The following is a 25,342-nucleotide window of genomic DNA, read 5'->3' on the forward strand; positions in this document are numbered from 1 at the left end:
AGCATTTCAACCTTGTATTGCTTAGGACAATCATATACTTAACAAAGTGTACAATGGGTTTAAATTGTTGTTTATTTTTGTTTTACTTTTAGAAGCGTCTATCTTAAAATATTGCCTTGGTTTCTTGCAATTGTAATAGTAGTTGTACGCCATACGCCAATGTCGAACTAATCTATATTATATGATCATGTGTTGTAAAACATGCTCGTGAGTTTCATCCTTTGACTGATTTTAAATGCCATTTTCTGAATGTCTTCCATTTGTGTAAAGCACTTTGAATTGCCTTGTGTTGAAAGGTGCTATATAAATAAACTTGCCTTGCCTTGCCTTTAGTTTATCTAAAGAGGCCTTTTGTACCATGAATGTCTGTTTGCAGCGTGTTATTGAGCATAGGATCTTGCAACATGTGATTGTAAAAAGTCCAAAGGCATGGTGCTGTGTAAACTAAGAAGTGTATAAAACCTGTGAGATTCCGTTATTCTTTAGACAGACACATATACTGTTGGCGGACTTGACGCAAGTATTCTGGCTCTTATACTCTTGTACAACAATATAATAATGTCTTCAATCAGCAGTGTGTCTGTGTTTCTATTTTGTTATGTCTTGTTACTGTATGTCTTGAGTGTCTAAGGTTTTGGATCCACGGCACAATCATTTTCTGTTTGTCCCATGTTTTAGCAGCATTTATACATTTTCAGTCAAATATCTAGAAGCAAAGGTAACGTGGGCCACCCGAATAGGTTAAGGGGCCTTTGGCTTTCTTTGCCGGGGGCGGGGTGCGGTGCAATAGGTGTCCTCCCTTAAAGGGGACCTATCATGCAAAATGCACTTTTGTACGTCTTTTATACATGAATATGTGTCCCCGGTGTTCCAGGGAACTCACCAAGTGTCAGAAAACACAACCCTCTCTATTTTCCTCCATACCCAAATCTCTAAAAAAGGGGCTGCAACGGATCTGATAAAAACTGATCCAGATTTGAACACTGTCCTGACGTCAGGACGGTGGCGCTACGGCTATTGGGCCAACTCCACCAATCAGGAGGAGACAGCCACGGCCATTGCTGTTCGAAAGCGCTGGAGACGCTGTACATATGCCAGGCCTGTAGATGTTGCTGTTCTCACTGAATCTGCCCTTGCAAAAACAGAGCTAAAAAATGTCAAATTGAGCAAAATGAGGCATGGCTAAAATGCATGATCTGTTTGGTATTTTGAAAAAAAAAAAGTATAAATATGCCTTATATAGGTATGGTCCTACACTATATTATTCAAATATAGCATGATAGGTCCACTTTAAGTTAGGTATGTTTCCTAAAGGTAGCCTAGTTTCATCACACACCAATAGACATGCATGTTAGGCAACAGGGTTTATCCTGTCATTGCCTCTGACCAAGTCACTGGTCTATGGACTGGAACTGAGGACCCTGTGGGGATTTATAAAGGGCAACTTTAACAGCCCCCTCCAGTCATTACAGAGAGGTGTTGTGGGGATTTCCTCACATGACATCCCTATTTGTACCACATTATAGGTGTAATATAAATGTTGCACGGCACTAAGCTTAAGCGATTGATAGTTTTGTTTTACATGTAGGTCTTAAAATAACGTTAGCAATACATTATTCACAAGCGCTAAAAGCTTGCCATTTACTGTGTTACTGCATATTGTTTGGGCTGTCCTGTTACTGTGTGTAAACATGACAAATCATGATCTGTGAGACAATTACATTACATGCTACCTGGACTGGAATCTAGCCCACAGGCAACTATTAGCAGGAGAGTGAGAGGCTTTATATTTTCGTTTCAGTTCCACTCAGCATTAATATAATAATATAATATATAATATATCTTTTTTTAAAACAGTTTTATCCCAGCAGCTATTGCACAAATTAACACATCATAGGAGCGTCACACAGATGCCTATTTTTATTTATTTATTTAATTGTGAATTTTGAATGTACTAGTGTTTTCCTTCTTAAAATGTTTTAAACATATTTTGAGATTTGGTTGAGCAGGGTATACTTGTACTTTTACTCGTCCTTTTATTAGAGATGTGTCTGTTGTTTGTGTTTGTTGTTAGTGTCAGGATGGAACCCTTGTCTTTTTCTCTGCAAACAGAATCTACCTACGGGTACAAATACATAACCTGAACCTGATATCACTTTCATTCTAAGGTTTATGAATGGTTTCACCTTTGCATGGGGTGCAAATGTTTAATATATACTGGGAATGTAGTAAAGAATGAAGTCTTATCTTTGTTGGCAATACATGATGTATGTCTGCATGTTACGCACACACACACTCAAACACAAGCACTTTCACATGCTTGGGTCCCAGACACTGACCTCACTTCTAAATTCCACTTAAAAAGGTATTTAATCAACGTATGTGTGCTGCATGTGGCAAAGCAAAGCCTGGCATAAATGTAAAAGCTGTATTATTTTGTCTTTTTCATTATTCTCAACCATGGCCCTCAAGAGTCCAAAAACAGCAATTATTGTATCCAACAAAGTACTGTCTGTGTGGCAAGAGCCTGCTATAGCATATGCCTCTGTGCCACCAGACTCCACTGTCAGACAAAGAGCCATACTTTTACACCGGGTGACATTTCTTCAACACAAGTGTATATTAGTCTGAAGAAACTCCTCTTTTGGAAGACACTTTCCTACACCTCAGGCCTTTACAGAAAAAGATTCTGAGGAATTTTATCCAATAAGTTGTATGAAGAGAAGAGGAAGCATTCAGTAGTTTCTCTTAATATTTGAAAAGGGACCTGATTTTAAAACATTGTGTCCAGAATCTCTGTAAGAAAATAGTTGGAAATAAGTCAAGGCAACATGATCATTTGATGGTGACCCTCCTCCATTTTCTATAAGTCATCACTGTTGTAATTGTCAGCATGCGGTGCACAATACCAGGACCTTAAATGTATTATTTGCTTTTTTCATGCTGTGATATGTCAAAATGTCTTGGATGAATAAGTCCTTTGATGGAGCATGATGATATCATAGAGCATGGGTTGGCAATAGGTGGCCCGCGGGCCATTGGTGGCCCGCCAGCAATAATATTTGGCCCGGAAAATTATTTCGACATTCGCAAATATAGGCTATAATGTCCGAATAGAGAATCTACCTACACCTAAAGAATGCTTATTGTACTTTTATCCATGTTGAGAGTGAATGACACACAGCACACTATCTGGCAGCGTGGTGCACTGACGCTGATAGTGGATCAATAAGTAGGTGGACAGCGCGTGGTGCTGAAATAGCCAACATGCGGTTTGTGGTTTGAAAAAAATAACACCAGCTCACTAAATCATTCAAACGTAATGTTTACTTATATGTGAACAGTAACAAAGTTCAGTCAAAACATTGACAACAAAATCGGAGAAGCCGCTTGATCATGGAGGGCGAGGGGTGGTGGTGCATATGCTGCCACCCCAGTTGGTAGCTTTGTTTTGAAAGAAAAGTTGTGGCTCATCGGACATTTATGAGAGAAAATCCCTAATGTCCGAGTGCAAGTGAATGCAGCACAAGACACGAGCCTTGTAACCCCATCCCCTGGCCCTGGCGCGAGCATGGAAATGTGATTGTCATTTGAACGGGACGGCGCAAAATGAGAAGCATTCGGTCTACATTGACAGAGAAGAGACTGTCAAGTTTGGCTGTACTCAGCATTGATTCAAAACGCACTAAAGCTTTGGATCCCCTAGCATTTGAACGTGTCACATGTTTTAACAATCAATTACTTAAATAAGCCTTTGATTATGTTCCGGCCCACCATCTAGTGGCTCAGAAAAAAATTGGCCCAAGGCCAAACTTATTTGCCGACCCCTGTCATAGAGGCTGCTTTGTGGCTCATGGTGCAAGGTCCATTGTACATCATTTGACATATCATTGTGTAAAATGAGCTTACCATTCTGCTCACTGAAAGAGTCCAGAGTAAATCTATTATGCAACTTAACTATTACATAACGGTAGTGGGACAATTATTAAGTCATAATTTGGATAATCTTATCATAATAAAAAAATGCTTAAAGGTAGGGTAGGTAAGTTTGAGAAACCGGCTCGAGATACACTTTTTGTTATATTCCATGGAATGCTCTTAACATCCCGATAGCAATGAATATCTTAAGTGCTTTGACAAAAAATCCATAAAGAAATGTCATCTGTGGAAGCTGTAGTACTGTAAAAAACACGACCAATCATTTTAGCTGGCCCGGCTAAAATAATTCCATCTGTGCACAAACTTATCTCGTGCCCTCATTGGTCATGTGCGCGTACGTGTGTGTTGGAGGAGGGGCTCTGTAAGGAAGTGGCAGATGTTCTCCGGTTGTGTATTTTCAAATTCTAGCGATCTCGAGCCGGTTTCTCCAAAATTACCCTACCTTTAATATAAGTATGATATATTAAGTCATATTACAAGATATTACTTTGTTACCAATGAATCTTATCTTTGATAGAATGTTTAATACAAACAATGAGCATATTGTTATCCTTAAATATGCCATGTATTTTTGTGTTAAATTATGAATGTACCATTAGGGAGACTACAAAGACAAAGCACATATAATGGAGACCTGAGTCAACCCCCGCAGTGTTTGTAATGAACATCGGTGTCTTCCTGTTTGTCGAACATTGTGCAAATAATTATTACTATCAAGGTGAGACACAAAGCTCCAATGTACACTGACACTAGATCTATTTTCTTTTTCTTTTTCGTAAGCTTACACATAACCTGTTTTAATCATTTTTCAAACATTACATTACAAAAACATGATGTTGCTATAAACTGTTTTTGCTGCTGCTTCAAAGTTAATTGTTATTTATTTTACAAAAAGAGCAATGACAAGCACATTTACATGACATCATTAGGACTGAAAAGCAGAAGGCCATACTTCTAATGGCCATTGAAAGAGCGATGCAGACTTGTGTGGAAAATCACTGGCTGAATGTAACCTTGCTTGGAGGAAAGTAAAACAGAGCTTCTAGTACATAAGCATTGCATGTGAGTTGCTAGAAAATACCATTTAATGAATGTGCACAATTAAAGTAATTTGAATTTAAGGTTTTAGATGTAGGACTTAATGCTTCAAATGTTAAACACAAAGTGCTTGTATCACAAGGTCCATCTGTCTTTGGTTCTACTTCTTTTTAATTGATTGTATTTAGTTCTAGGTTGGTGTTCTTACCTTGCAGTGGGGACACTAGGGATAAAGGCAACAGTCATTGTTTGTTCAAATTTACAAGTGTAAATCAGAGACTGCTCTGTTCGCTGTAATTTCCTCTGCTTTATCCCAACATGAGACGCTATTGGACACATGAAGGATGTACACAGGCTTGTTTGGCTCGGGATGAGGCAATAGGCCAAGGTAGTCAGGGCTATCAAAAGTGGGGGCATGCCGCTCCAGAGAGCTGGGTTTTGAAAATAGGCTCTCAGTGGGATTTCTGCGTCATCTGACAGCAGAACAAAGTTCCTTTGGCAGACAGAGCCGAGTCACAGGCGCTGTTTGATGTAGTCTCTGAAGCCAAAAACATTAGAGCCAGAACACAAATGCATGAAGAAACACACTAAGAAAAAATGTTCGAACACGTAATTCAATTTAATACTGTATATGGAAAGCCGCCCCACACAGCAACCCAGCAGATGTGGGAGGAAAACTGACTGTGACAGGTAGCTACCAACCGCGGTGGCTGGTGAAGAATTCTGATGTTTTCTCTGTATAAAAGCATGTCTAACACTGAGAGTGTGACCGCTGTGTGTTGTGACATGGCAAAAAATCACTGTCTCTGTGTCACAACAGGGAACACCTCACTCTGGACATAGCTGGAAGCGATTTAGACCCCTATTAATTCTGTCTTTCACACAAGCGTGGAAATGGTATGCTTTGGTGATCTTTCCCCTTTTCTACTACTTTTGTTAATGGTGTGCCCCGGAAATTGTGAAATGTTTTCTTTAACTTGGGAAGGAACTTCACCACCAGTGATTTAAAATATCTTGGGCTCTTGTTCGCTAGGGATGATATATTGAAGAAGGAGATCTAAAATGGGTCTGTTGCAGCTTTGGCATTATTGCATATTTGACTGCTGTGTTGCATGAAAAATATATATCTATTTGCCAATCTTTCATATCAACCTTCTTCCCTATATATTAACCAAATGTCACTGACTCTAAGTCATTATTTTCAACGGTGTCCCAATTCTTCCTGCATCACCTTTGTCATGTACACAGCATATAGATACATGTCAACATGTCTGCTGTCCTTCATATAGCAAATGATTACAACATTACAATGGGGCTTCGGCATCTGAAATGCAGCCACTCGCCTTGTATGTTTGGACACTACGGTGCAGAGTTTACAGAGAACAGTGCAACACATTAAAGAGTCAGGAGCAGTTCTTCTTCTGGTCAAAACACAGAGTAAAATAATGTTCAAGCCATCAATCCTTGAACGAAGACTGAGAACAAGAGTAAAAGGCTTCAGTGGTGACATGATCACTGCAACTGGGCAATGCAAAAGAGCCTGGCCGACAGAATCTGGATTTATATTTAATATTATCGTGTTGTGTAAAAGGGCATTATAAAGTAATGTGTTGTTTTTTTTAAACGTGTCACTATGCAAAGGCCAGTCCCTAGTGTTTTATTGGTATTTTTTAAGTGTCAATTACTTTTACTCCAACAGCAATGAAAGCTTTGCTGTCCAAGAAAAACTTAGGTGAAGAGCTCAATCTGACTCAGATATGAAGGATGGCATGACATAAACATTGGGGGGTTCAACAAATAGAACAAACATTACATTAAAGTTTCAAACTTGTTGGGGGCCGGCTTGTGTCCAATAAAGAAGGTTGAAACATGTTTTATGATGGCTGCCCAATTTACACAGGGCAGAGCATTTTTTTGTGGTTGGAGAAAAAACATAAAACTAAAGGCGATTTAAGATCATGCTGCTTCCCAAAGCCACCCCCTGATTTATTGGAACACAGTTTATTTCCTTCAAATGATGAAACACACTCCCTTTACTTTCCCCATGTTGGCCTTTTCAGGCGGATTCATCATTTATTTTCTCACTTGATATTTACAGTATATATGAATATCCTCATGTTGGCAACATCATGGCAAGCATATCAAAGCTCCTTTTGCAGTATACATCCTATATCCATAAATCAACCCAAACTTTCACCTCTAAAGCTGCAAATACGGGCACATTATGAAGATATGGCATATTGATTTTTCTGTTTGAGCAGTTGACGGTGCTTACCGAAGCAAACTTTGTATCACATAAAACATGCTTCAAGGAGTTGTACCCCACAGTGAGAGCCATGTTCCCCCTGTCACATGCTCCAGTGGACTTAATGATGGCATGTTTTCCCTCTCTGGTTTACTGCAGCTGCAGTTCGTATACCCCCCTTTAAATCATAGAGAGATGGAGATTTGGATATATATGATGTGAGTGAAACCCAGAGGTAAACACAAACCTTCACTTGGTTAATGTCTTCCCACGTATGTTTTATTTGATATATTTATGAGATAAGACTGAGTGTAATAAACAAGAAAAGCCCACGGCTATCTTCATTTATCTTTGAGTTAATTTGCTTTGTTCCTCAGTTCAGCAGTTGCTGATTATATAATGGGATTATGTCATCATCAAGTACCAAAGAAGATAGAAAATAAGCACTAAAATGGAAATGAATAATCTCAATGTATGTCTACTTTTGACCCTTTTAAACTGAGAGAAACCTCCATCTACTGGAGGTCACTATCAATTACAGATGAAGACACATCTCTTTCCATTTCCTCACAACACTACTGTTAGACACTTTATGGTGGAAGTAAATGCACCGACCCCCACCACAGTCTTTGCCCAGCTGCCCATCAATATTATCTCTGCAGCAAGCCAATTAGTCATCATCCGCTTTGTTTTGTTGGGTTCACACAGTCAGGCGTCCTCTGATTCAATAAATGATTTAAATAATGGGCCTGTAATCATAGATGCTGATAATTGTGAGTCTTATTTGGTCCCTCAAATCAATTCAGGCTGCTGACAATACACCACAGCCTCTAACCATTTTATCATAAAAATGATACAAGTAATCACATAATCAGCTAATGACATTACATCATGCTCTATAGTTTGAAAAGTTATGAATGTTTTATACACTATACTGTATCAACATTTCTATTACAATTTGTAAGTCCAGGCCAGACTTGTTTCAATCTAAACATTTGACAAATTACTACTTAATGTTTGCTTTCATTAAACAGGTAAAGCATTGGTCCAATGGGAAACAAGTGAGAGACCGTGATCTTGTCATTGCACCACTCATTATGGTTACTTGATTAAAATGTTCTTGTTTGCAAGATCAATAGGCGCGTTCACACCGCAGTACTTTTCCCACTTTAGATCCGATATAGTTCCGAAATGTCACGTTCACACCAAAAAGAGCCGGAACTAAAATGAGTTCATGAGAACCTTTTCACCCCCTTTTCCGTCAGTTTTCCGTCCCTGCTAGAGAGCAGGTACTTTCGTGGGAGAAAAAGGTTCCTATGTCTGATTGGCTGGGCGGAATGCAAACCACGCCCCGTAAAACTCCCCAAAAGTTTTGTGAAGCCGCCATTTTATTATCCTCGCATTAGCATTATTAGCATTAGCATTAGCCTAGCGCAGAAACGCAGAGAGACTAACTTATGGCAACACAAAAGAAAACATGGGAGCGGTGGAGATGAGGAGGTGTCGGCGTTCTGGCGATTTACTCGGAAGGCTTCAGTAGAAGCTGCTGGGAGTCCCAGCAGCTTCTACTGAAGCCAGTCCCCAACTCCGGGGACTTCCGGCCGGGGACTTCGGGTGGCAGTATACGCCGTGAAGTTGTTTGCGGCCTGCCAGTAAACCCAAAGCAGAAGAAGAAGAAGTGACGTCAGCGGCTTCATTTGCCTAATCCACCCCCAGGGACTTATTCCGGTGTGAACGCGATCTGTACTTAGTTCATGAGAACTAAAGAGTTCTGATGAACTAAGTTCTGATGAACCTTTGTGGGAAAAGTACTGCGGTGTGAATGCGCCTTAACTCACTAAGAGCTTCCCAACCATGTTTTCCTCGTCAATAGACAAAAAACATGTAATGTAAACAATTCAGCTTGATATTTAAATTGTTGCACCTCTCTAATTCATAAAACTAAACTGTCAGGTTAAAGCTCAATATCATCATGATAGGCTAACAGCATACTGCATAGCAATCACCCAGTTAATTGTTAAGCCCTTCCTTAATCTCACAAACTAAGCCATCACTACTTAAAGGGGACAAACATCCTGCATGATGTTGTTGACACTTTGTTTTATCGTTCGATATCAACAATGATGAGTCATATTCAAACAAGGATCCTTAACTGAAAGTGGATTATTTATGGTCACAGAAAGATAATGAAGGTTACTCAAAGGTTACTTCTTTAAAAAAAAGAAAAAATCCATATCCTTATCAGCCATCATTCTGTAATATAGCTGTGTCTGTTTATCTGACTGTGTTCATGTGAGTGCGTCAGTAGAAATGTGTGCTACACATACACACACTTTCATTCACACTTGTGCTGACCTTAACTGCAAAGCATGGAGCCAAAGCTCTTAAAGTCTTAAAACTGATGGCCTGGATACCCTCATCTCCTGTTCGCTGTGTCAAGTCATTATAGTGCACCAAGTCATTAGCTGATGGTGTAGTCATCCATTACAGCTAAGAGGGAATATAGCAAAAGCAAAGCAGATGATTCCAACTTCAAAATGTCCAGATCATGTGAAGGGCGATTTGTCTTTCTTTTCCCTTGGTGCTCAATATATCTTTGTCACTGTCACACTGTCAGTTCCACAGTGATCAGGGGAGAGTTACACATTTTGGTACGGTAGTTCTAGGTAACATCTGCATACCGAATTCACAATGTAGACTCCCACTTAATAAACATTACATACATTATGGAGATTTGACTTGTTCATGAAGTGCAAACGAAGATTCACAAAAGGCAAAATCTGACAATGGTTTTTAATCAAAATAACATCAGTGCAATAGCTGTCAGGTGTGTTACTGCACTATACATGTAAATAACTTTTTGTGTGAGTATTGTGAAATCCCTAGTTGCCAACGCAATATTTGAGGTAAGCTGTCGAGTGTCAGACAGGGTCAGAACAAAGTACAGGGCTGTTAGGTAATTGTGGTTCCTTTGTATAATTATTGTAATCAAATAGAGAGCATAAACTCCCCCTGTGTTTCACTAGATGCAGCAAGATCATTACCTATACACTGATGTTCCCTCTGTTTAAACCTGATCAACTGATGCCAGATAAAAAATAACAAATACATGTACAAATATCAACTGATAATGTTGAGGACAACAACAAATAAAGTATACTAACTTTAGAGATGAGTATTAAGTTGGGAGTCAGAGCAAAATACAAATGGACCCTATTATATCTAGTAACATTGTCTCTCTATCTTCTGTGCAGGATACAAAAACATTTGTCAATATGTTGGCATGTGTACCCGCCCGGCATTGTGTAATCCAATAAGATATCGGCACATGTATTCAGTGATTAGAATACAGCCAACAACAACAATCTTCACTAAATCTTAGCCTTATTTATTATTTTTTCATCAAGGCTCGGTCAGATAAACAGCTTAACATATTGGTAGTTTAACAGTCAGAAGAAAGCCTGATGTGTTGTTTCATCAATGTGTTTCACCAATGGGTGGGAAATTGTTTTTGTTTGATGAAATGCTGTCTATTCTCCAAAACCACACTCCAAGGGCAACTCTCCTGCTTTAGAACTTGTTATATCTTACTCTTAGATCCACAAATGAAGTGTTAAGAGTCAATAATAGATAAGATATGCTGTTTTACACGCAATGCTAATGCAATACTACCAAATCTATCAAAAACATTGACAATGCAGTTAATGGCAGCCCCAGTGACATAGTGGAAACATCACACAAAACACCTGAGGTTAGACTTTTAATCAGTTTAGCCCGATTTGTATTACTACGTAATGAGAATGATGGATTAGGATATTTTATGTAACGCGTCTTTGAATATTTAATAACTGTAAAATGCTCTGAACTATACATTGTATTATTAATATCATACAATCTACTCAGAACTAATTCCTGGCAGCAGCAACTCATATATTAGAAAACAATAAGTCTATTCTTATTTGTCAAGTTTGAAAGTAATAAAAACAACAAGTTATAATCCCTTTGTAAAATAATAGCAACTCATATTGCTTTTTGCAAAAAAAAATAATTTTCCATCAAAATATATTTTTGGTTTCAATATATATCTGTCTCTAAACATGATAGTGAGCATGACTTTCCTTACATTTTTATTAACTTTGTTCAAACTTATTTTTTTTTAAAACACGATAGAGCTTTGATATTTTAACACTACACACTACACACCAACCTGAGACCAAAGAACGCGTACCGAAGGCGTCCCGACTTTTACGTCCGCTACGTCGCCTGCGTCGGCTACGCCGCCCGCCAACGCCGCCCGCCAACGAACACACCGCAAAGACTTCAGTTGACGAGTGGCAATAACTGTCCTTACCAGCAGGTAGCGGTAGTGTGTATTCGTCATTCAAAAGAGGCAACAACTGGAAGACAGACTACAGACCGAGAGAAGAAGAACAGACTACGTGATATAAACAATCAACAAATAGCGTCTGGGTTCCATTTTCACTCTCTCTCGACGATCGGAAACATGTAAACATAAAAAAGAAACTCTTGTGTCCGGGTGAGATGAAAATGATTAGCCGTCTGTGTGTGCCTTCTTAATCGTTTGTTTTGGTCCCTCACTTCCGCTTCGCTTCTCATGCACTGACTCGCTGAACAGCCAATCAGAGTGAGTTCTTTGTCCCGACTTTCTCTGACCTCCCGCGGCCGATTCAACATGTTGAATCGGCCGCGGGAGGTCAGAGAAAGTCGGGGGGGTGTGAAAATGTGCCGTAAAGAGACGACGGTGCGGGACACACCAACCTGAGTAGGGTGCCGCGAATGCCCGACTGCCTCTGACGGCCTCTGACTCCCAAAATCGGGTTGGTGTGTAGCGGCCTTAAAAGTTAAGCATCTCTCAGTAAAATGGAATGACCTCAGAGAGGAAAAAAGATTGGACGGTTAGAAACTTGGCTGATATGAGGAATGTAAGGCACTGTCACAGCTCATTGTCTTTGAAAATTAATAGGAGAACAATGACAAGGCCAGGAGTGATTCCAGAGAAATGCAAAGCAAGGCGAGAGCAGACCTTCAGAGAAGAATATTTATGTTATAGCTTAATGCTAATATTATGTGGCAAGCAATTACATCTGTATTCACAATAGATAGCGTATCCATAATTGACAATGACATAGAATGCCTGGCTACAGGACAGTTCGATCAAATGAAGAATGTCATGCTCTGGTCTTGATTCTCTATATTCTAGCCTTTAAAGTTGGCAAGGCTCAGCAATGAATATCAATAGACAGAGATTGATTCATAACACAAAGTCATATTTGAAAGCATTAGACATACAATGATGAGTACATTTACATTCTACCATCATTACTGAATGTATTACTTCTGTGAGGTTTGTGTGATGCAGAATATGGTGAATCATAATTATATTATTTCCTCCTTTTTTGTTCTTCAATATGCGGACTTGTTAATACATATGCAGATGGTTCTCTGTTTAATGGGTGGAACTAACAAAATACATCCTTTTTTTTCATTGGGTGAATAATATTTAGCAAATCTGAAATTAGAAAACTGCTTTCTCACAGCAACGTCAAAGGGGCAGACGTTATATGGCCCAATTCATTATAGTCAGTTGAGGAGGGGGGAGGGAGAGCGAGAGAGAGAAAGAGAGATAGAGAAAGGAAGATAGAGAGAGGTGGGGGGGGGGGGGTTCATTAAAGCTCCTGGTTTAAGCCCAGCCCATTCTGAATATGTAAATGTCTCAGGCAAAAAAAACAAAAAACACAGCAAGAGGAAAGCAACGAGGGAAGAGGGGAGAGAGAGAGAGCGAGAGAGGAAGGGGAGGGGAGCAGCATGAAAAAGTGAGTGAGCGATCAAGGGAAAAGAGAGCAAGAGAGCGAGGGAAAGAGAGCGAGCACTCTGAATTGTGAGTGGCTTACGACACTCAGTGAACAGAAGGTGCTTCTGCATGCGCTGTCAGTGTACGGCTCTGCTGCAAGGGATTGCGCGCTCCTTCGCTTCCCACATTTACCGCCCTTGCCTGCCGACCAGCACCAGCCCTCAGCAGCCTCATTCAGCCGGCTGAGAAAACACCCGGAGAGAGTGCATGAAAACTGCAAGCCACGGGGGATGCAAGCGGCTTTTTAACGGAGATCAGCCACTGAGATGACAAGGAATACTGTTACACAAGACAACAGTGAACAGGGTTCACCTCTTTAAAACCTGTTTTTTTTTTTCTTCCTGCCTTCGTCACTGAAAGCATGATTACCCGCTTGAATGGATTTAAACCTTACAAGTCAGTGATTGCTCCCAGAGATGGACGATAATATGTGTTGACAGATCGTCTGAAACTTAAGCAGGAAGGGGAGGAGAAAAGAGCAAGGCAGATATTTGAAAAGATTTTTCCTTGGTCATTTTTTTTCTCCTACTGGTTGTCTCTTCTTCCCTCTGATCATTGCAGCAGAGGACTGCGGAGGAGCCACAGAGACAGAGCTCATGCATGCAGACAGGGGAACTTGCACTTCCTACCATCTAGCTGAAAGCTACTTGGATTCGTTCTCTTTCTGGCTCTTTCACTTGAGGAGAACTAAGACATTGTAAGCCTGCCAAGGATCTGGTGTCCACTGAAAAGAGAGAAGGGAGGGGGGGAGGAATTTGTACCACAGTGGGGTCTTTTTTAGATTCGCACATAATTAGTGTTGGGGCACAAAGCGAGTCGCTGAATGGAGATTGTCAGCTTTTGGATAGGGGTGAGTAGGAATCTTTTCAAATAAGATCGATCAATGAGGAACATTTTTTTCATCTCCTCTACTCTCCACCCACTGCTTGATATCTAACATAAGCAAAGAGACTTGCCTTTTATCTTTTTCATTTTTCACTTATAAATCTAGTCACAGCTTAATTACAAAATCGGAACGAAGAAGATTATTATTAAATATGATGTGATACATATGATGTAATAGGTGCACACAACAATATCCAGAGTGGATCAATGGACATTTTCTCAGAGACATCCCTGGATATTTATGCTAATGGATTTCCTTCTAATTGGACTGTACTTAAAGTGGCCACTGAAGAAGCCCCCTGGGTTGATACTGTGTTTATTGGGAATATTTCTCAGAACGGTTCCCTTGGTGGAGGGGGTTTGTCCAAGGCTGTGCCGCTGCGACAGCAAGCTGCTGTATTGCGAGGGGCTCAACCTCACAGACATTCCCCGCAATCTGAGCAGTGCCATGGGCCTGTCCATGAGAGAAAACAACCTGACCGAGCTGCGTGAAGGCCAAATGGTAGGTCTGTCACAGCTCACCTGGCTCTACCTAGATCACAACAACATTGACATTGTGGAGGAGGGTGCATTTGACAGGCTAAGACGGGTCAAGGAGTTAGACCTCAGCAGCAACCGGATTGAGATTCTGCCAAATGGTACCTTCAGGCCCCTCCCAAACCTACGCATCCTGGACCTGTCATACAACAGGCTGCAGGCACTAGAGCCTGACCTGTTCCATGGCCTTAGAAAGCTCACCAACCTGCATTTGCGCTACAATGCTCTCAAGTTTGTGCCAGTGCGGATTTTCCAAGACTGCCGGAGCATGCAGTTTCTGGACTTGGGATACAACCAACTGCAGAGTCTGGCAAGAAACTCCTTCGCTGGCCTCTTCAAGTTGACTGAGTTGCATCTTGAGCACAATGAGCTGGTCAAAGTCAACCTAGCCCATTTCCCTCGCCTCATCTCTTTACGCACTCTGTACATGCACAACAATCGTGCCACAGTTGTTGTCAATACACTGGACTGGACATGGCATTTTTTAGAGAAGATTGACCTGTCAGCCAATGAAATCGACTACATGGAGCCACATGTGTTTGAGAGCGCGCCCAACCTCAAGGTGTTGATGCTAGACTCCAATCGGTTGACCTCTGTGGACCAGCGCATCCTGGATTCCTGGTCATCTCTGGACAGCATTACCCTGGCAGGGAATGACTGGGAGTGCAGTCGCAACGTGTGTGCCTTGGCCTCTTGGCTGAGTGCCTTCCGAGGCCAGCGTGACAATTCCCTGCTGTGTTCAAGCCCCGACACCGCACAGGGGGAGGACGTGTTGGATGCTGTCTATGCTTTTCAGCTATGTGAGAATTCCCCAATGGAGGTAACTACAGCAGGGCTGTATCCCTCTACAAGGGATCTGGCCCAGGGTGGATCTGTTTTCCTGGGCCCATTTACTCCCAACCCTTATGATGGTGAGGGTAGTGAGGTGGTCACCAGTTCTTTCACTGTCACAGTGGGCCACGATGACCTGGAGAGCACCATGCAGATCCATAAGGTTGTGACTGGAACCATGGCACTCATCTTTTCCTTTCTCATCATTGTGCTCATGCTGTATGTGGCATGGAAGTGCTTTCCAGCCGGAATAAGACAACTGAGGCAATGCTTTAGCAGCCAGCGTCGTAAGCAGAAGCAAAAGCAAAGCATGCAGCAGATGGCTGCAATTTCTACGCCGGAGTACTATGTTGACTATAAACCTAACCACATTGAGGGAGCTTTGGTAATCATCAATGAATATGGCTCTTGCACTTGCCAACAGCAACCTTCTCGGGAATGTGAGGTGTGAACCTGCTTTGTGAGTACGTATTTACCTGTTGGTCGTCTGGATATACAGTAATCCCTGTTTGGATACACTGGGGAGGGGGATATTGCGGGACAGAAGGAATATGGATCTTTTTGGACACTTTTTACACAGCGTCTCACTGTGATGTAGAAGAAGTGTGCTTCATGCGGCTGACTATGTTGTTGTGGATTTACTGCTACTGCTATCTACTGCTGATTTTAGGCCGCTGGGCATGATGGCTACATGACTCTTGGAACTGTTGATATTCTACAGAAACACAGAGAGGAATACATTGTGGGCACTAAGGATTTTCTTTCACGAGTGGATATTTGAGCTTTAATGTGTCTTTCTACTTCAGGACATTTAATTATTGTTTAAAAATAAACTGGGGACACACACAAGAAAAAAAAAGAAAAGATAAAAACCATTTGTACTATGGTAAACACAATATTTGACAAGCATTTAAAATATACAAAAAAAATGTTTAAGTTGGATTACAAATGTAAAAATAAAACTATGTGTAAAATATGTTAAAAGAAGAAGTGCAAGTGTGGAAAAAATGATTCAAGGTAATCTATTTCTTTTGTAAACTACAAAAAAATGTTTAAATAAATGAATTGCTATTCACAGTAAACTCATTTGTACGTGAGAAGCCTGTCAGAAGGGATGAATGACAATAGACGCAGTCTTTGTGCTTATGGACTGGAGAGCCATGTCTCTGCAGTGTGTTGAACCAAAAAAAGAAACGGGGAAAACGGGGCAGAGGGATATCTGCATCTCATCTCTAATGTAAAATCCATAGTCTGAATTTTATATCTCTTCTATGTTTTAACTCTCATAATTGTTGTTTTATCATTCACTGTGTTGGCCTGCTATCAGTGTAGTTTATTTCCCCTTCCCATTGCCTATGTGCGGATAGAATCAAATGATCTACATTTTTATCTGGTAGCATATTTCCATATTATTACATCACTATTTGTGCACCATCCAAGTAAAGAAAGCATTGTGTCAAAGATCTAAAGCTCTCATTGCTTCTGCCTCTTTGGCTTTCACAGGAGGAGTGATGCCTCCTTTCACTGAATCAAGCACACTAAAGGCAACGATCATCAAAACCATGCATTTTCAAATCAAATTACAATTTGAAATTGTATCTGAATCATTGAAGAAAATTATCCAGCAGCTTAAAGGAAGATTTGCACATACAATATTCTTCACTGTGTTTTCATGTGATGTAAAGTGTTTGTTCAATACAAGGCCATTTTGAGGTGTATATATATCCTTCTTCCTCTGGTGTTCATTGTGTAAATTAGTGCACTGACAGATGTTGTGTTTCCTGGGTCCTTTGACATGAACAGTATGTTGTGTGAGGAGGGGGGAAGTGAGAGGGAGATGGAGAATCACCACGGCTGCAGAAAGAGGGAACAGACTGCTCTCTAGTGTGCATATTCTCATACTGTGGCTGCATTTTACCTATTGAGCACCACATTCTGCAAATCTCCACGGCGGGGGCAACAGCAGTATACTGAATTTGCAGCACCTTTTTGGAAAATATATCAATGCATCAATTTGCAACATCTTTGTGTTATTTTGCGATAAATTAAGATAATGTTTACAACTTGTCAGCAGGAATAAAAATGTTTTAAGAACTCAATGACAATCATTATATAATTAGTTCCGGTAAGAGCAACACTTTCAAAATCATCAACAACATTGTGGGCACCGTAGGTGTTGTGGGGATCATTGGACAATATGCAACAAAGGTTCAGAAAAACAGGTAAGAAATGTTATGGAATAGTGCATTTTCCATTGGATGAGCTGGTTGTGGGTATAACCTGGGAGGAAGCACTACCTGAGAAGAAGCACAAGTCCCTGAGGCGATCATGTGTTTGGCAAATGTTTTGCCTTGGGTCAGGATACATTTTATCCGTACATATTTAATAATGAGTGGTTCAAAAATGCAATATGTTAAGCTCAAAATGGCAGTGGTTGGTAAAACCTACAAACATGTTAACAGTATTTAATGGAAACATGTCAGGGAGGGGACAAGATTGCTAGATCTCAAAAATAGTAAATGAAATGTGTAATGATTATTGTTAGAACAAGATTGTGAAGTCTTTCAAGGAACTGACCAGAGGATATACATATAAAATGACCTTATTGTCCTCAAAAAGCTCATAAGATTTATTCTAAAATCCTACCACATTCTGATCATCCTTATTAATTTAAACCTATGCTGATAATTCAGTTGTTTGCATTCTAATGCACCAAATTATACAACGTATTCCCTTCCTCAATACATATAAGCTGTAGTAAACATGCAATTCATGAGTATAATTTCAACAATAAAAACTCAAATGTCATCAACAACCCAACGTGGAATTCATCAATCAGTTTTCAAACCTATAATGTATGTATTTTTTTAATGAGTTTATGCTCACAATTGTGATCAAAGAGTTTTTGGTTTCACTAATCAATACCAAATGTCGCTAGATATTTAGTTTTTGATTTGAAACAGCATTGTGTGACAGTAACGGAACCCTGTATCAGTAAATAACATCCAACCAATTTCTGAGGAACATTTAGGATACAAAATAAAGCTACAAAATGAGCAACATACACACAATGTACTTCTACATTATTTGGCTTTTAATAGATTGGTTATCTCGAGTGAAAGACTAAATCATTAGGATGTAGTGCTCAAGTAACAAAAGCATTCACTCGTTTTTTTAGGGAAGACATTTTGGTGAGTGATAATAGCTTAAAGTTGCCATTTGGGATTTACGATCCATTTCTTATTTATGGTTCCAAGGGCGTTCTACTTTAAGACTCAAGATAGCTGTTAATCATGAACTGCCATATCATGTGAATGCAATGACTGCAGTATGTATGCCAGGGAAACATGACGGGGACACACATTTATTTTTCTTCTCCCGTTTGCAAATCCTGTCTAAAACAGTTGAGTCCTCCGAGTCCTTCACAACTCCTTAAACATGCAACAAAACTGCTGGGTACATTTGAGGTTGTGAAGCTTCATTTGTATAAATATTGGATGATGCCTGGCAGACAGGCCAGCACTGGCACCACTATTGATTTCATTTCACTCCTTTCTTGCACAAGCAACAAGGGCGAAAAGTGAGTCTGAATATTTGAAATGCCCTGAGTCCTGAGGGCTGACGTTAAACTACTTATCTGTATTCCGATTCACCTTTACCTCCGTTCTTCCTCTTGCGCTCGGTGCCCATAAAACACAGCAAATGTGGAGAAAAACATCAATTCATCTTACTGACAATAGATCAAATCTCTGCCTGACCTAAGCCTTGGGTGATAATTCCCTGAGGGAAGATGTGTGCTCTCAGACAGCATCCATTACAAATGCCTTGATTGATGATGCTCAGTAAAAATCAATAAAGATGAGTGGTAACCAAAATGATCGTAGTGATAACAAATGTATTTATCTCTCCCTCACATTTTCAAGCGTAAACTGATGGATGAGGTTGATATATTTTATTTATATGTAAATCCAGAATTGATTTAGAAGATGATAAGTGGTTGACATGGTGATTTGCGAGTGTCTTACACAAATCAGATCACTGTTCTATCAGTACAAGGGAGAGAACCATTCTTTAAGAGCAGTTGAGCAGGAAAGCGTGACATGTGTTCTGCACTTTGCAGAGCCGCAGCTGTCTGACAGCCAGAGGATAGACAGGCGTTGTATGATAAACGCACATGCTAGTAGGTCGGAAGCTATTGGTTTGTAGCTTATGTGTGCACAACTGAGCATGTGGTGTATGTGAACATTCACGCTGTACACATGGTTGGTTGTAATTAAGCCCAACGGATCTAAAAAGCATTTGATCTCCATGACTACATTGTTATGAGGGCAATTATGAGATGAGAGGTCACCAAAGACAGATGGATGTAAAGGTAGAATTACTGACACAAAGTGTAAAGGTCACAACAATGAAATCAGAACAATTCAGAGGGGGAGATGTGAGCCACAAGTGGGGCATTCTTTACATGAGGTGTGGATCTTTCTAAAGGTCAAACACTCACAATGGAGAGACCCTACAGACTCAAACGATACAAGTAGTTTATGTCTAAGATCCCCCTGAAACACCTCACTATCAATCAGCCAGCACTCACAACTAACATTGTCAGATTATTTAACCGTGTTCAAACAGCTAATTGATAAATAAAACAGCACGATTGCAACTGTATAACACAACAACAGCAATAGAAAAAGAGTCAACTAAAATGCTCTAAGCACCGTGCCTGCATGTACACTGTGAGTCAGTGACAATACATCACTCTGCAGATCTCTGGGAAACAGCTTGCATCACAACCTGCAGCGAGATGAGCCCTGAGAGACCCAGACAAATCCTTAAAAAATAAATTAACCTGGCTTCCTATGAGGGGTATTGATCGGGCAACATTCTGCCATCTCATTGGGACTAGGACTGTGCTGCATAATAAACGCTTAACACCCCCTCATAACTGGATGGAGAGCTAAATCATGGGTGGCAGCATGTACTGCAGTAAGCTGAAAGGAGCTGGCGATGACTAATGACAATGAGTGGGTGGCTTTCACTGCTTCTTTTATAACAGGTGGGTTATCAGGATCAATATTCTAATCATCATCAACATTATCTTTGAAACCAACACCTCTGACACAAAATGTTCTCGCTGGTTGTACATTCCATTCTCCCAGATGCTGTTGCTGTTGTTGTTTCCAATGATTTTACTGCACCACATTCAACGACAGCCACTAACATTCCTGGAATAATATAAATATAATTGCAAGCTAGTGACTAATTGAAAGAGGGAAGAAAATGGACATTTCTCCTAAACATTACAGATCTCCTTTTGAATAACATACTGTATGTAAAACTAAGGGAAGCTTATAGTTTGCTACTATACCCTCCCTTCATAAAACATCTAATAATTTTAATAAATACAGGGGTCCGATAGGGCATTCATTACCCAGGCTATCAGTGCAGGTAACCTATAGCTCTCTACACCCACTACCTCATTTACATTCATACCCGAGCATCACTGAATTAATAATAATAATGATGGGGTCATTATTATGGCCTACATTCAGAACTGTAAGATAGAGCAGTATTGTATGCTGAGGAGAGTGAAACTGGTTAGAGAATGGGGGCAAGGTTGGTAGCTGAATATTCATTGTAGTGAGACAGAGTGTGAGATGAACACAAGTAGCCATCATTATTATTATTATTATTAATATTATTAACATTATTATAATTACAATTATTACTACTATTATTATTATTATTATGATTGTACTTATACTAGTTGTATTGGTTACATTATATTTTGAGTGTTTGTGTTTTTGTGTCATCTCTCTTGCTATTGTTAAGTTGGATTAGCCCACTTTTGTATTGCACTTAACATTAAACATCAGGGTCAGTCAGTGAGATAATACATGGCACCAGCTGTGCCTGCATCTCAGGCTCCCTGCTAAGGGTATAAGAGCAGATGTGGGTCAATGCCTAATTTCCAGCATTATGTATTAGTATTATGGTGGCTGGAATACAAAGCTTTATCCTGAACCGGAGATCAGATTTTCTATTTATGTATTATGTTTTTCATACCTTTACAGATAGACCTTGGCGGTGAGATTTAAAAGGAATCCAAAAGAAATCAGGCCAACATGATATAACAAATACATGTTTTTGTTTACACCTCAGGTCTTTATAGTTCTTGTATTTTTGAATCCAGTTATATTGCTCATGTGTCAATAGGTATATCAAGATGTCTAAAGGCAAGTATTATTACACATACACAAGACAACAAGCCCTCCTAAAATGCATGGATGTGATTCCAACAAATATGTACTGAGGCATATTAGACTATTCTGTGCAGAATAAAAACTCCTTGCACTAACACTGTTCTTATTGTATATGCTTGAGGAACTATGTGTTGCAGCTTAGTCCAACACAATAATGAAATAGGGTAATGGTGATGGAAAAATACGATCAAAGTATCAGAAATAAACCATATAAATGAGCGTGTCCAGATAGCAAATGGGCTCATTAAAATGTATCAAACTATATCTATCTGCAGGTTTATTTTTAGTGCCCCTTTGAATGTACACAGCCAGTCAAAAGAAATTGGAAAAAGTATGTAAATTTATTCAAGGCACATTTTTCTATAAACCAACATTCTGTGTCTATGTTTAGTGTAGATCAATATCAATACAAATATAGAGTTACTAATCAATTTTTTTCTCAAGTGGCTGTAAGAAAAAAATAAGATTATAAAGTGTGTCAATAAGAAATACAAATAGGTAATTTTCAATACCTATACTGTACATTAAACAGCACCGTATGGATGTTTGAATGAACTTTGCTAGATGTGGGCACTAGTGGCTTTGAAAGGGAAATGAATAAGAAATTAAAACTGGGGACTGATTTCAAAACAAAGCCTTTTAGTCCTCTCAGTTGATTACTGCGAAGTCCTTAACTCAACAGACAGACATCAGCTTAACTTCTCAGCATTAATGCTACATGAGTCATCAGGACAACCGCATTATGTTCCATTCATCATCTTCAGATCACTTCAAATGAAACTGAATCCAAAACAACACTTTGATTAAGTGTTTCAAAGGTACAGCACGGAACGTCTGTAGGAGCTTCTTTTGAATAAAAAGTGAACACAGGTTAAGTGAAGTAAAAATAGACAGCATTTATCATTTCCCATTTATCTGATCAGTGTCAGGATGAATAAATGCTATTGTACCCGCTCTCCTTGCTCCCTCTCTCTTCCCTATCTGAGGGTAGATTGGCATCTCTCCAGTAGCCAATGAGATGGGCTGTATAAATGGCATTGCCCCATTCTCCAAGTCAGCAAAGCAAAGAGAATATAATTCACTCTTTACCAAACCATGGAGCCAAAATGCATCTCAGGTGCAGCAAGTAAGTTAAGATGCATGTTGGAAAACATTTGCGATGTGACAGTGAGTACCTCATCCAGCTCAGAGGCTGAATAATAAATATAAAATATAGACTTACCTGTCATATTTAATGCAAGGAAGAAGACCAATGGATCCAGAAAGAATGCCAAAAAGAGAGATAAAGACAGAAAATAAAAGGTTTGTTAGAATATATACTTTGTGCATGTTTTTGTCCTACTGTCTTCATCACAACAATCTATGATAATACATTTGTTCAACTGTGAAGAAGTGTTCATTTGGAGATGAACCACAGACTATTTTCTAAGATATTTGAAAGTGCAACATACCGCTGCATTTAGACTAACATGGCATACTGTAGACCAGAGAGCCAGCAGAACCATTTCTTAAACTGAAGGCTTTGTTTAGTGTCTAACTTGTGACAGCAATCCTGGTTGATAGAAAAAGAAGAAGGGCAAGAAGATGACCTTTTATTGGAAAACTGTGCTGGCAAAAGGCTGAATGTGACAGTCATCCTATTCTTCCAACCATGCAACACAACATTACAAGTATATATGAGTTTATAACTAACAATATGACTGACAGAATGACCTCGCCTTAGTGGATATTTTTTACTAACTGCTTGTCTGCTTTTTATGTTGATGTTTCTTATGGTCAACGAACCAAAGACACATTCTGACACTTCAAACAAACTAAGAAAAGCACAGTACCTGCAGTCAGTAGATTTATTGAAAACATTTATTTGAGTGAATTTATTTGACGCTACTTTAACCTGTTTATCTTTTGTATTGGTGTTGAATAAAAACAATTTGCTAGGTAACCATCAAAAGAGCAAAATAAACGTACAATGTCTTTGCATTTTTTATGTCTCTTACATATTGAGATGAATGAAATTCACCTTCAAAGTTCAATGAAATATATCCATCTTTAAATAAAGTGTGATGTTGAAACCAGCGTCTGAATTAGTGGTTAGATATGTGAGATGAAATATAAATGTGACATTAAAAGCAAAAATGCCTGATTTGGGAGAACTGAAAACAAAGAGAGCTTTTCAGTTTTTCTGGCAAAAATGCTTACGTAATCAATCACTGCATGAATTAATGAAGGAGACAGTAAATGAATTGTCAATGACAGCCATGCAATATAAGTCTGCATTTCTCACAATATGCCATTTTGCTGTTTAGATTTCAGAGTCCCCAATGCACCCGCAGGCTCCCATAATTATGTTGGAAAATGAACCCAATAACTTTAAAATAACGAACCTAATAACTTTTGAACAAAATACATTTACAATCAGATCACTGAAGCTAATGTTTTGTGACAGGGATATTGCTTTTAGTTAATGCGTTACAAATTTCAATTGGCTCCAGTTTCTCAGCAAGTGTATTAATGACTAATGAGAACAATTATCATTGCATCGTTAAAGAATGAAATAGGTTTGATTCAAAAAGAAATGCGCCTTTGTTATTGGTTTTCGGTATGTGTTCTTTGTTGTTCATTTTCTGCATGAACTTGAATATTGCTTGATAAATCCCTAATGGCCAGCTGAACTGTGAGAGTGCAGGGAAAGAGAGATAATAGGTGCTAAACAGTCATACAAACACATACAGTAACATGTACACCGTCAACTGTAGAAAACCTCCTGTGACAGTGTTCAATGACGTTTGAAGAGAGATATACAAAGAAGGCAGACAAGAAACACAAGTTTAAGGAAATGAAAAGAGATTGAAATCAAACATATTGCAGCTTCAAGCATTACAATACCTGGAAATAATGAAAGGCATGCAGGTCTGTGGTTATTCTGCCTCTAACAGCTGCCCTAATGTTATGGAACTCAGCCATTTTCAAAGCACTAAAGTAAAGTGTGGTATTATAACTTCTGAGTAATCCGTAACATATATATTAGGGTAGACACATTGTGTTGAAAGTATAGGTAAAGTATAGGTAATGGTCATAAAAAATCCTCAACAAATGTATTTATTTTATGAACAATATTTGCTAACTATATACAATTAAATTGAATGTCTTCACTCAGAAGACCAAATCCATTCATGTTTGGTAATCAGTTGTAATACATTCAAATGAACATGCAAGTAAACATGGAGTAACATATAATGCTAAATGCTTAAGTCTACATTTCTACAAAATTATTTGGGATTTGTATTATTTCCAAATGATAGTCTCAAAACAACCCAAAGATGATTTCATATTGCTAGTTTGCTGAAGCAGTCTGCCATGATTTGAAAACACTCCAGTTGCTCTTGATGTATTATATTCAGTGCCATGATTGGACTAAAGCTTGTTGTTTATGTGTAAGACCTTGTTTTTAATAGGTTAGACTTTGAACAAGATTAGCAAGGTTAGACTTTAAAACCTAATCCCTGTGAGTGTTACAAATAAAAAGGGGTTTAGGATGTCTTTACACAGATCTGCTTCATGTGTTTTTAACAATTCTGCCCACCATAATCCATTAAGTGTCAACTTCACTAGCATTAATTCAATCATTCTCATAATCAAAATGGTTGCTCTGAGCTCCTGCTGCGGGGCTTAGTGATGGTGTGTGAAGAATGAAAACGCACATTAAAATGGGCTGGAGCATGCAATCCCCCAAAA

General features: G+C 39.3%; 2 protein-coding genes across 3 annotated transcripts in view; one reads left to right on the plus strand and one right to left on the minus strand.

The window, feature by feature from the left end:
- The window catches only part of ctnna2 (catenin (cadherin-associated protein), alpha 2), a 283,286-nt gene that overhangs the window by 101,684 nt on the left and 156,260 nt on the right, over positions 1-25,342 (minus strand). The window lies entirely within an intron of this gene.
- Positions 13,113-17,441, plus strand: lrrtm1 (leucine rich repeat transmembrane neuronal 1). The gene has a single exon (XM_034120746.1). The coding sequence runs from the start codon at positions 14,221-14,223 to the stop codon at positions 15,796-15,798; it is 1,578 nt and encodes a 525-aa protein (XP_033976637.1). The 5' UTR covers positions 13,113-14,220; the 3' UTR covers positions 15,799-17,441.

The sequence above is a fragment of the Trematomus bernacchii genome, unplaced genomic scaffold, assembly GCF_902827165.1.
Source record: "Trematomus bernacchii unplaced genomic scaffold, fTreBer1.1, whole genome shotgun sequence".
Lineage (NCBI taxonomy): Eukaryota > Metazoa > Chordata > Actinopteri > Perciformes > Nototheniidae > Trematomus > Trematomus bernacchii.

What these genes read in the sequence shown, in the direction of transcription:
- lrrtm1 (XM_034120746.1), top strand. Translation starts at nt 14,221, where the DNA reads ATGCTAATGGATTTCCTTCTAATTGGACTGTACTTAAAGTGGCCACTG.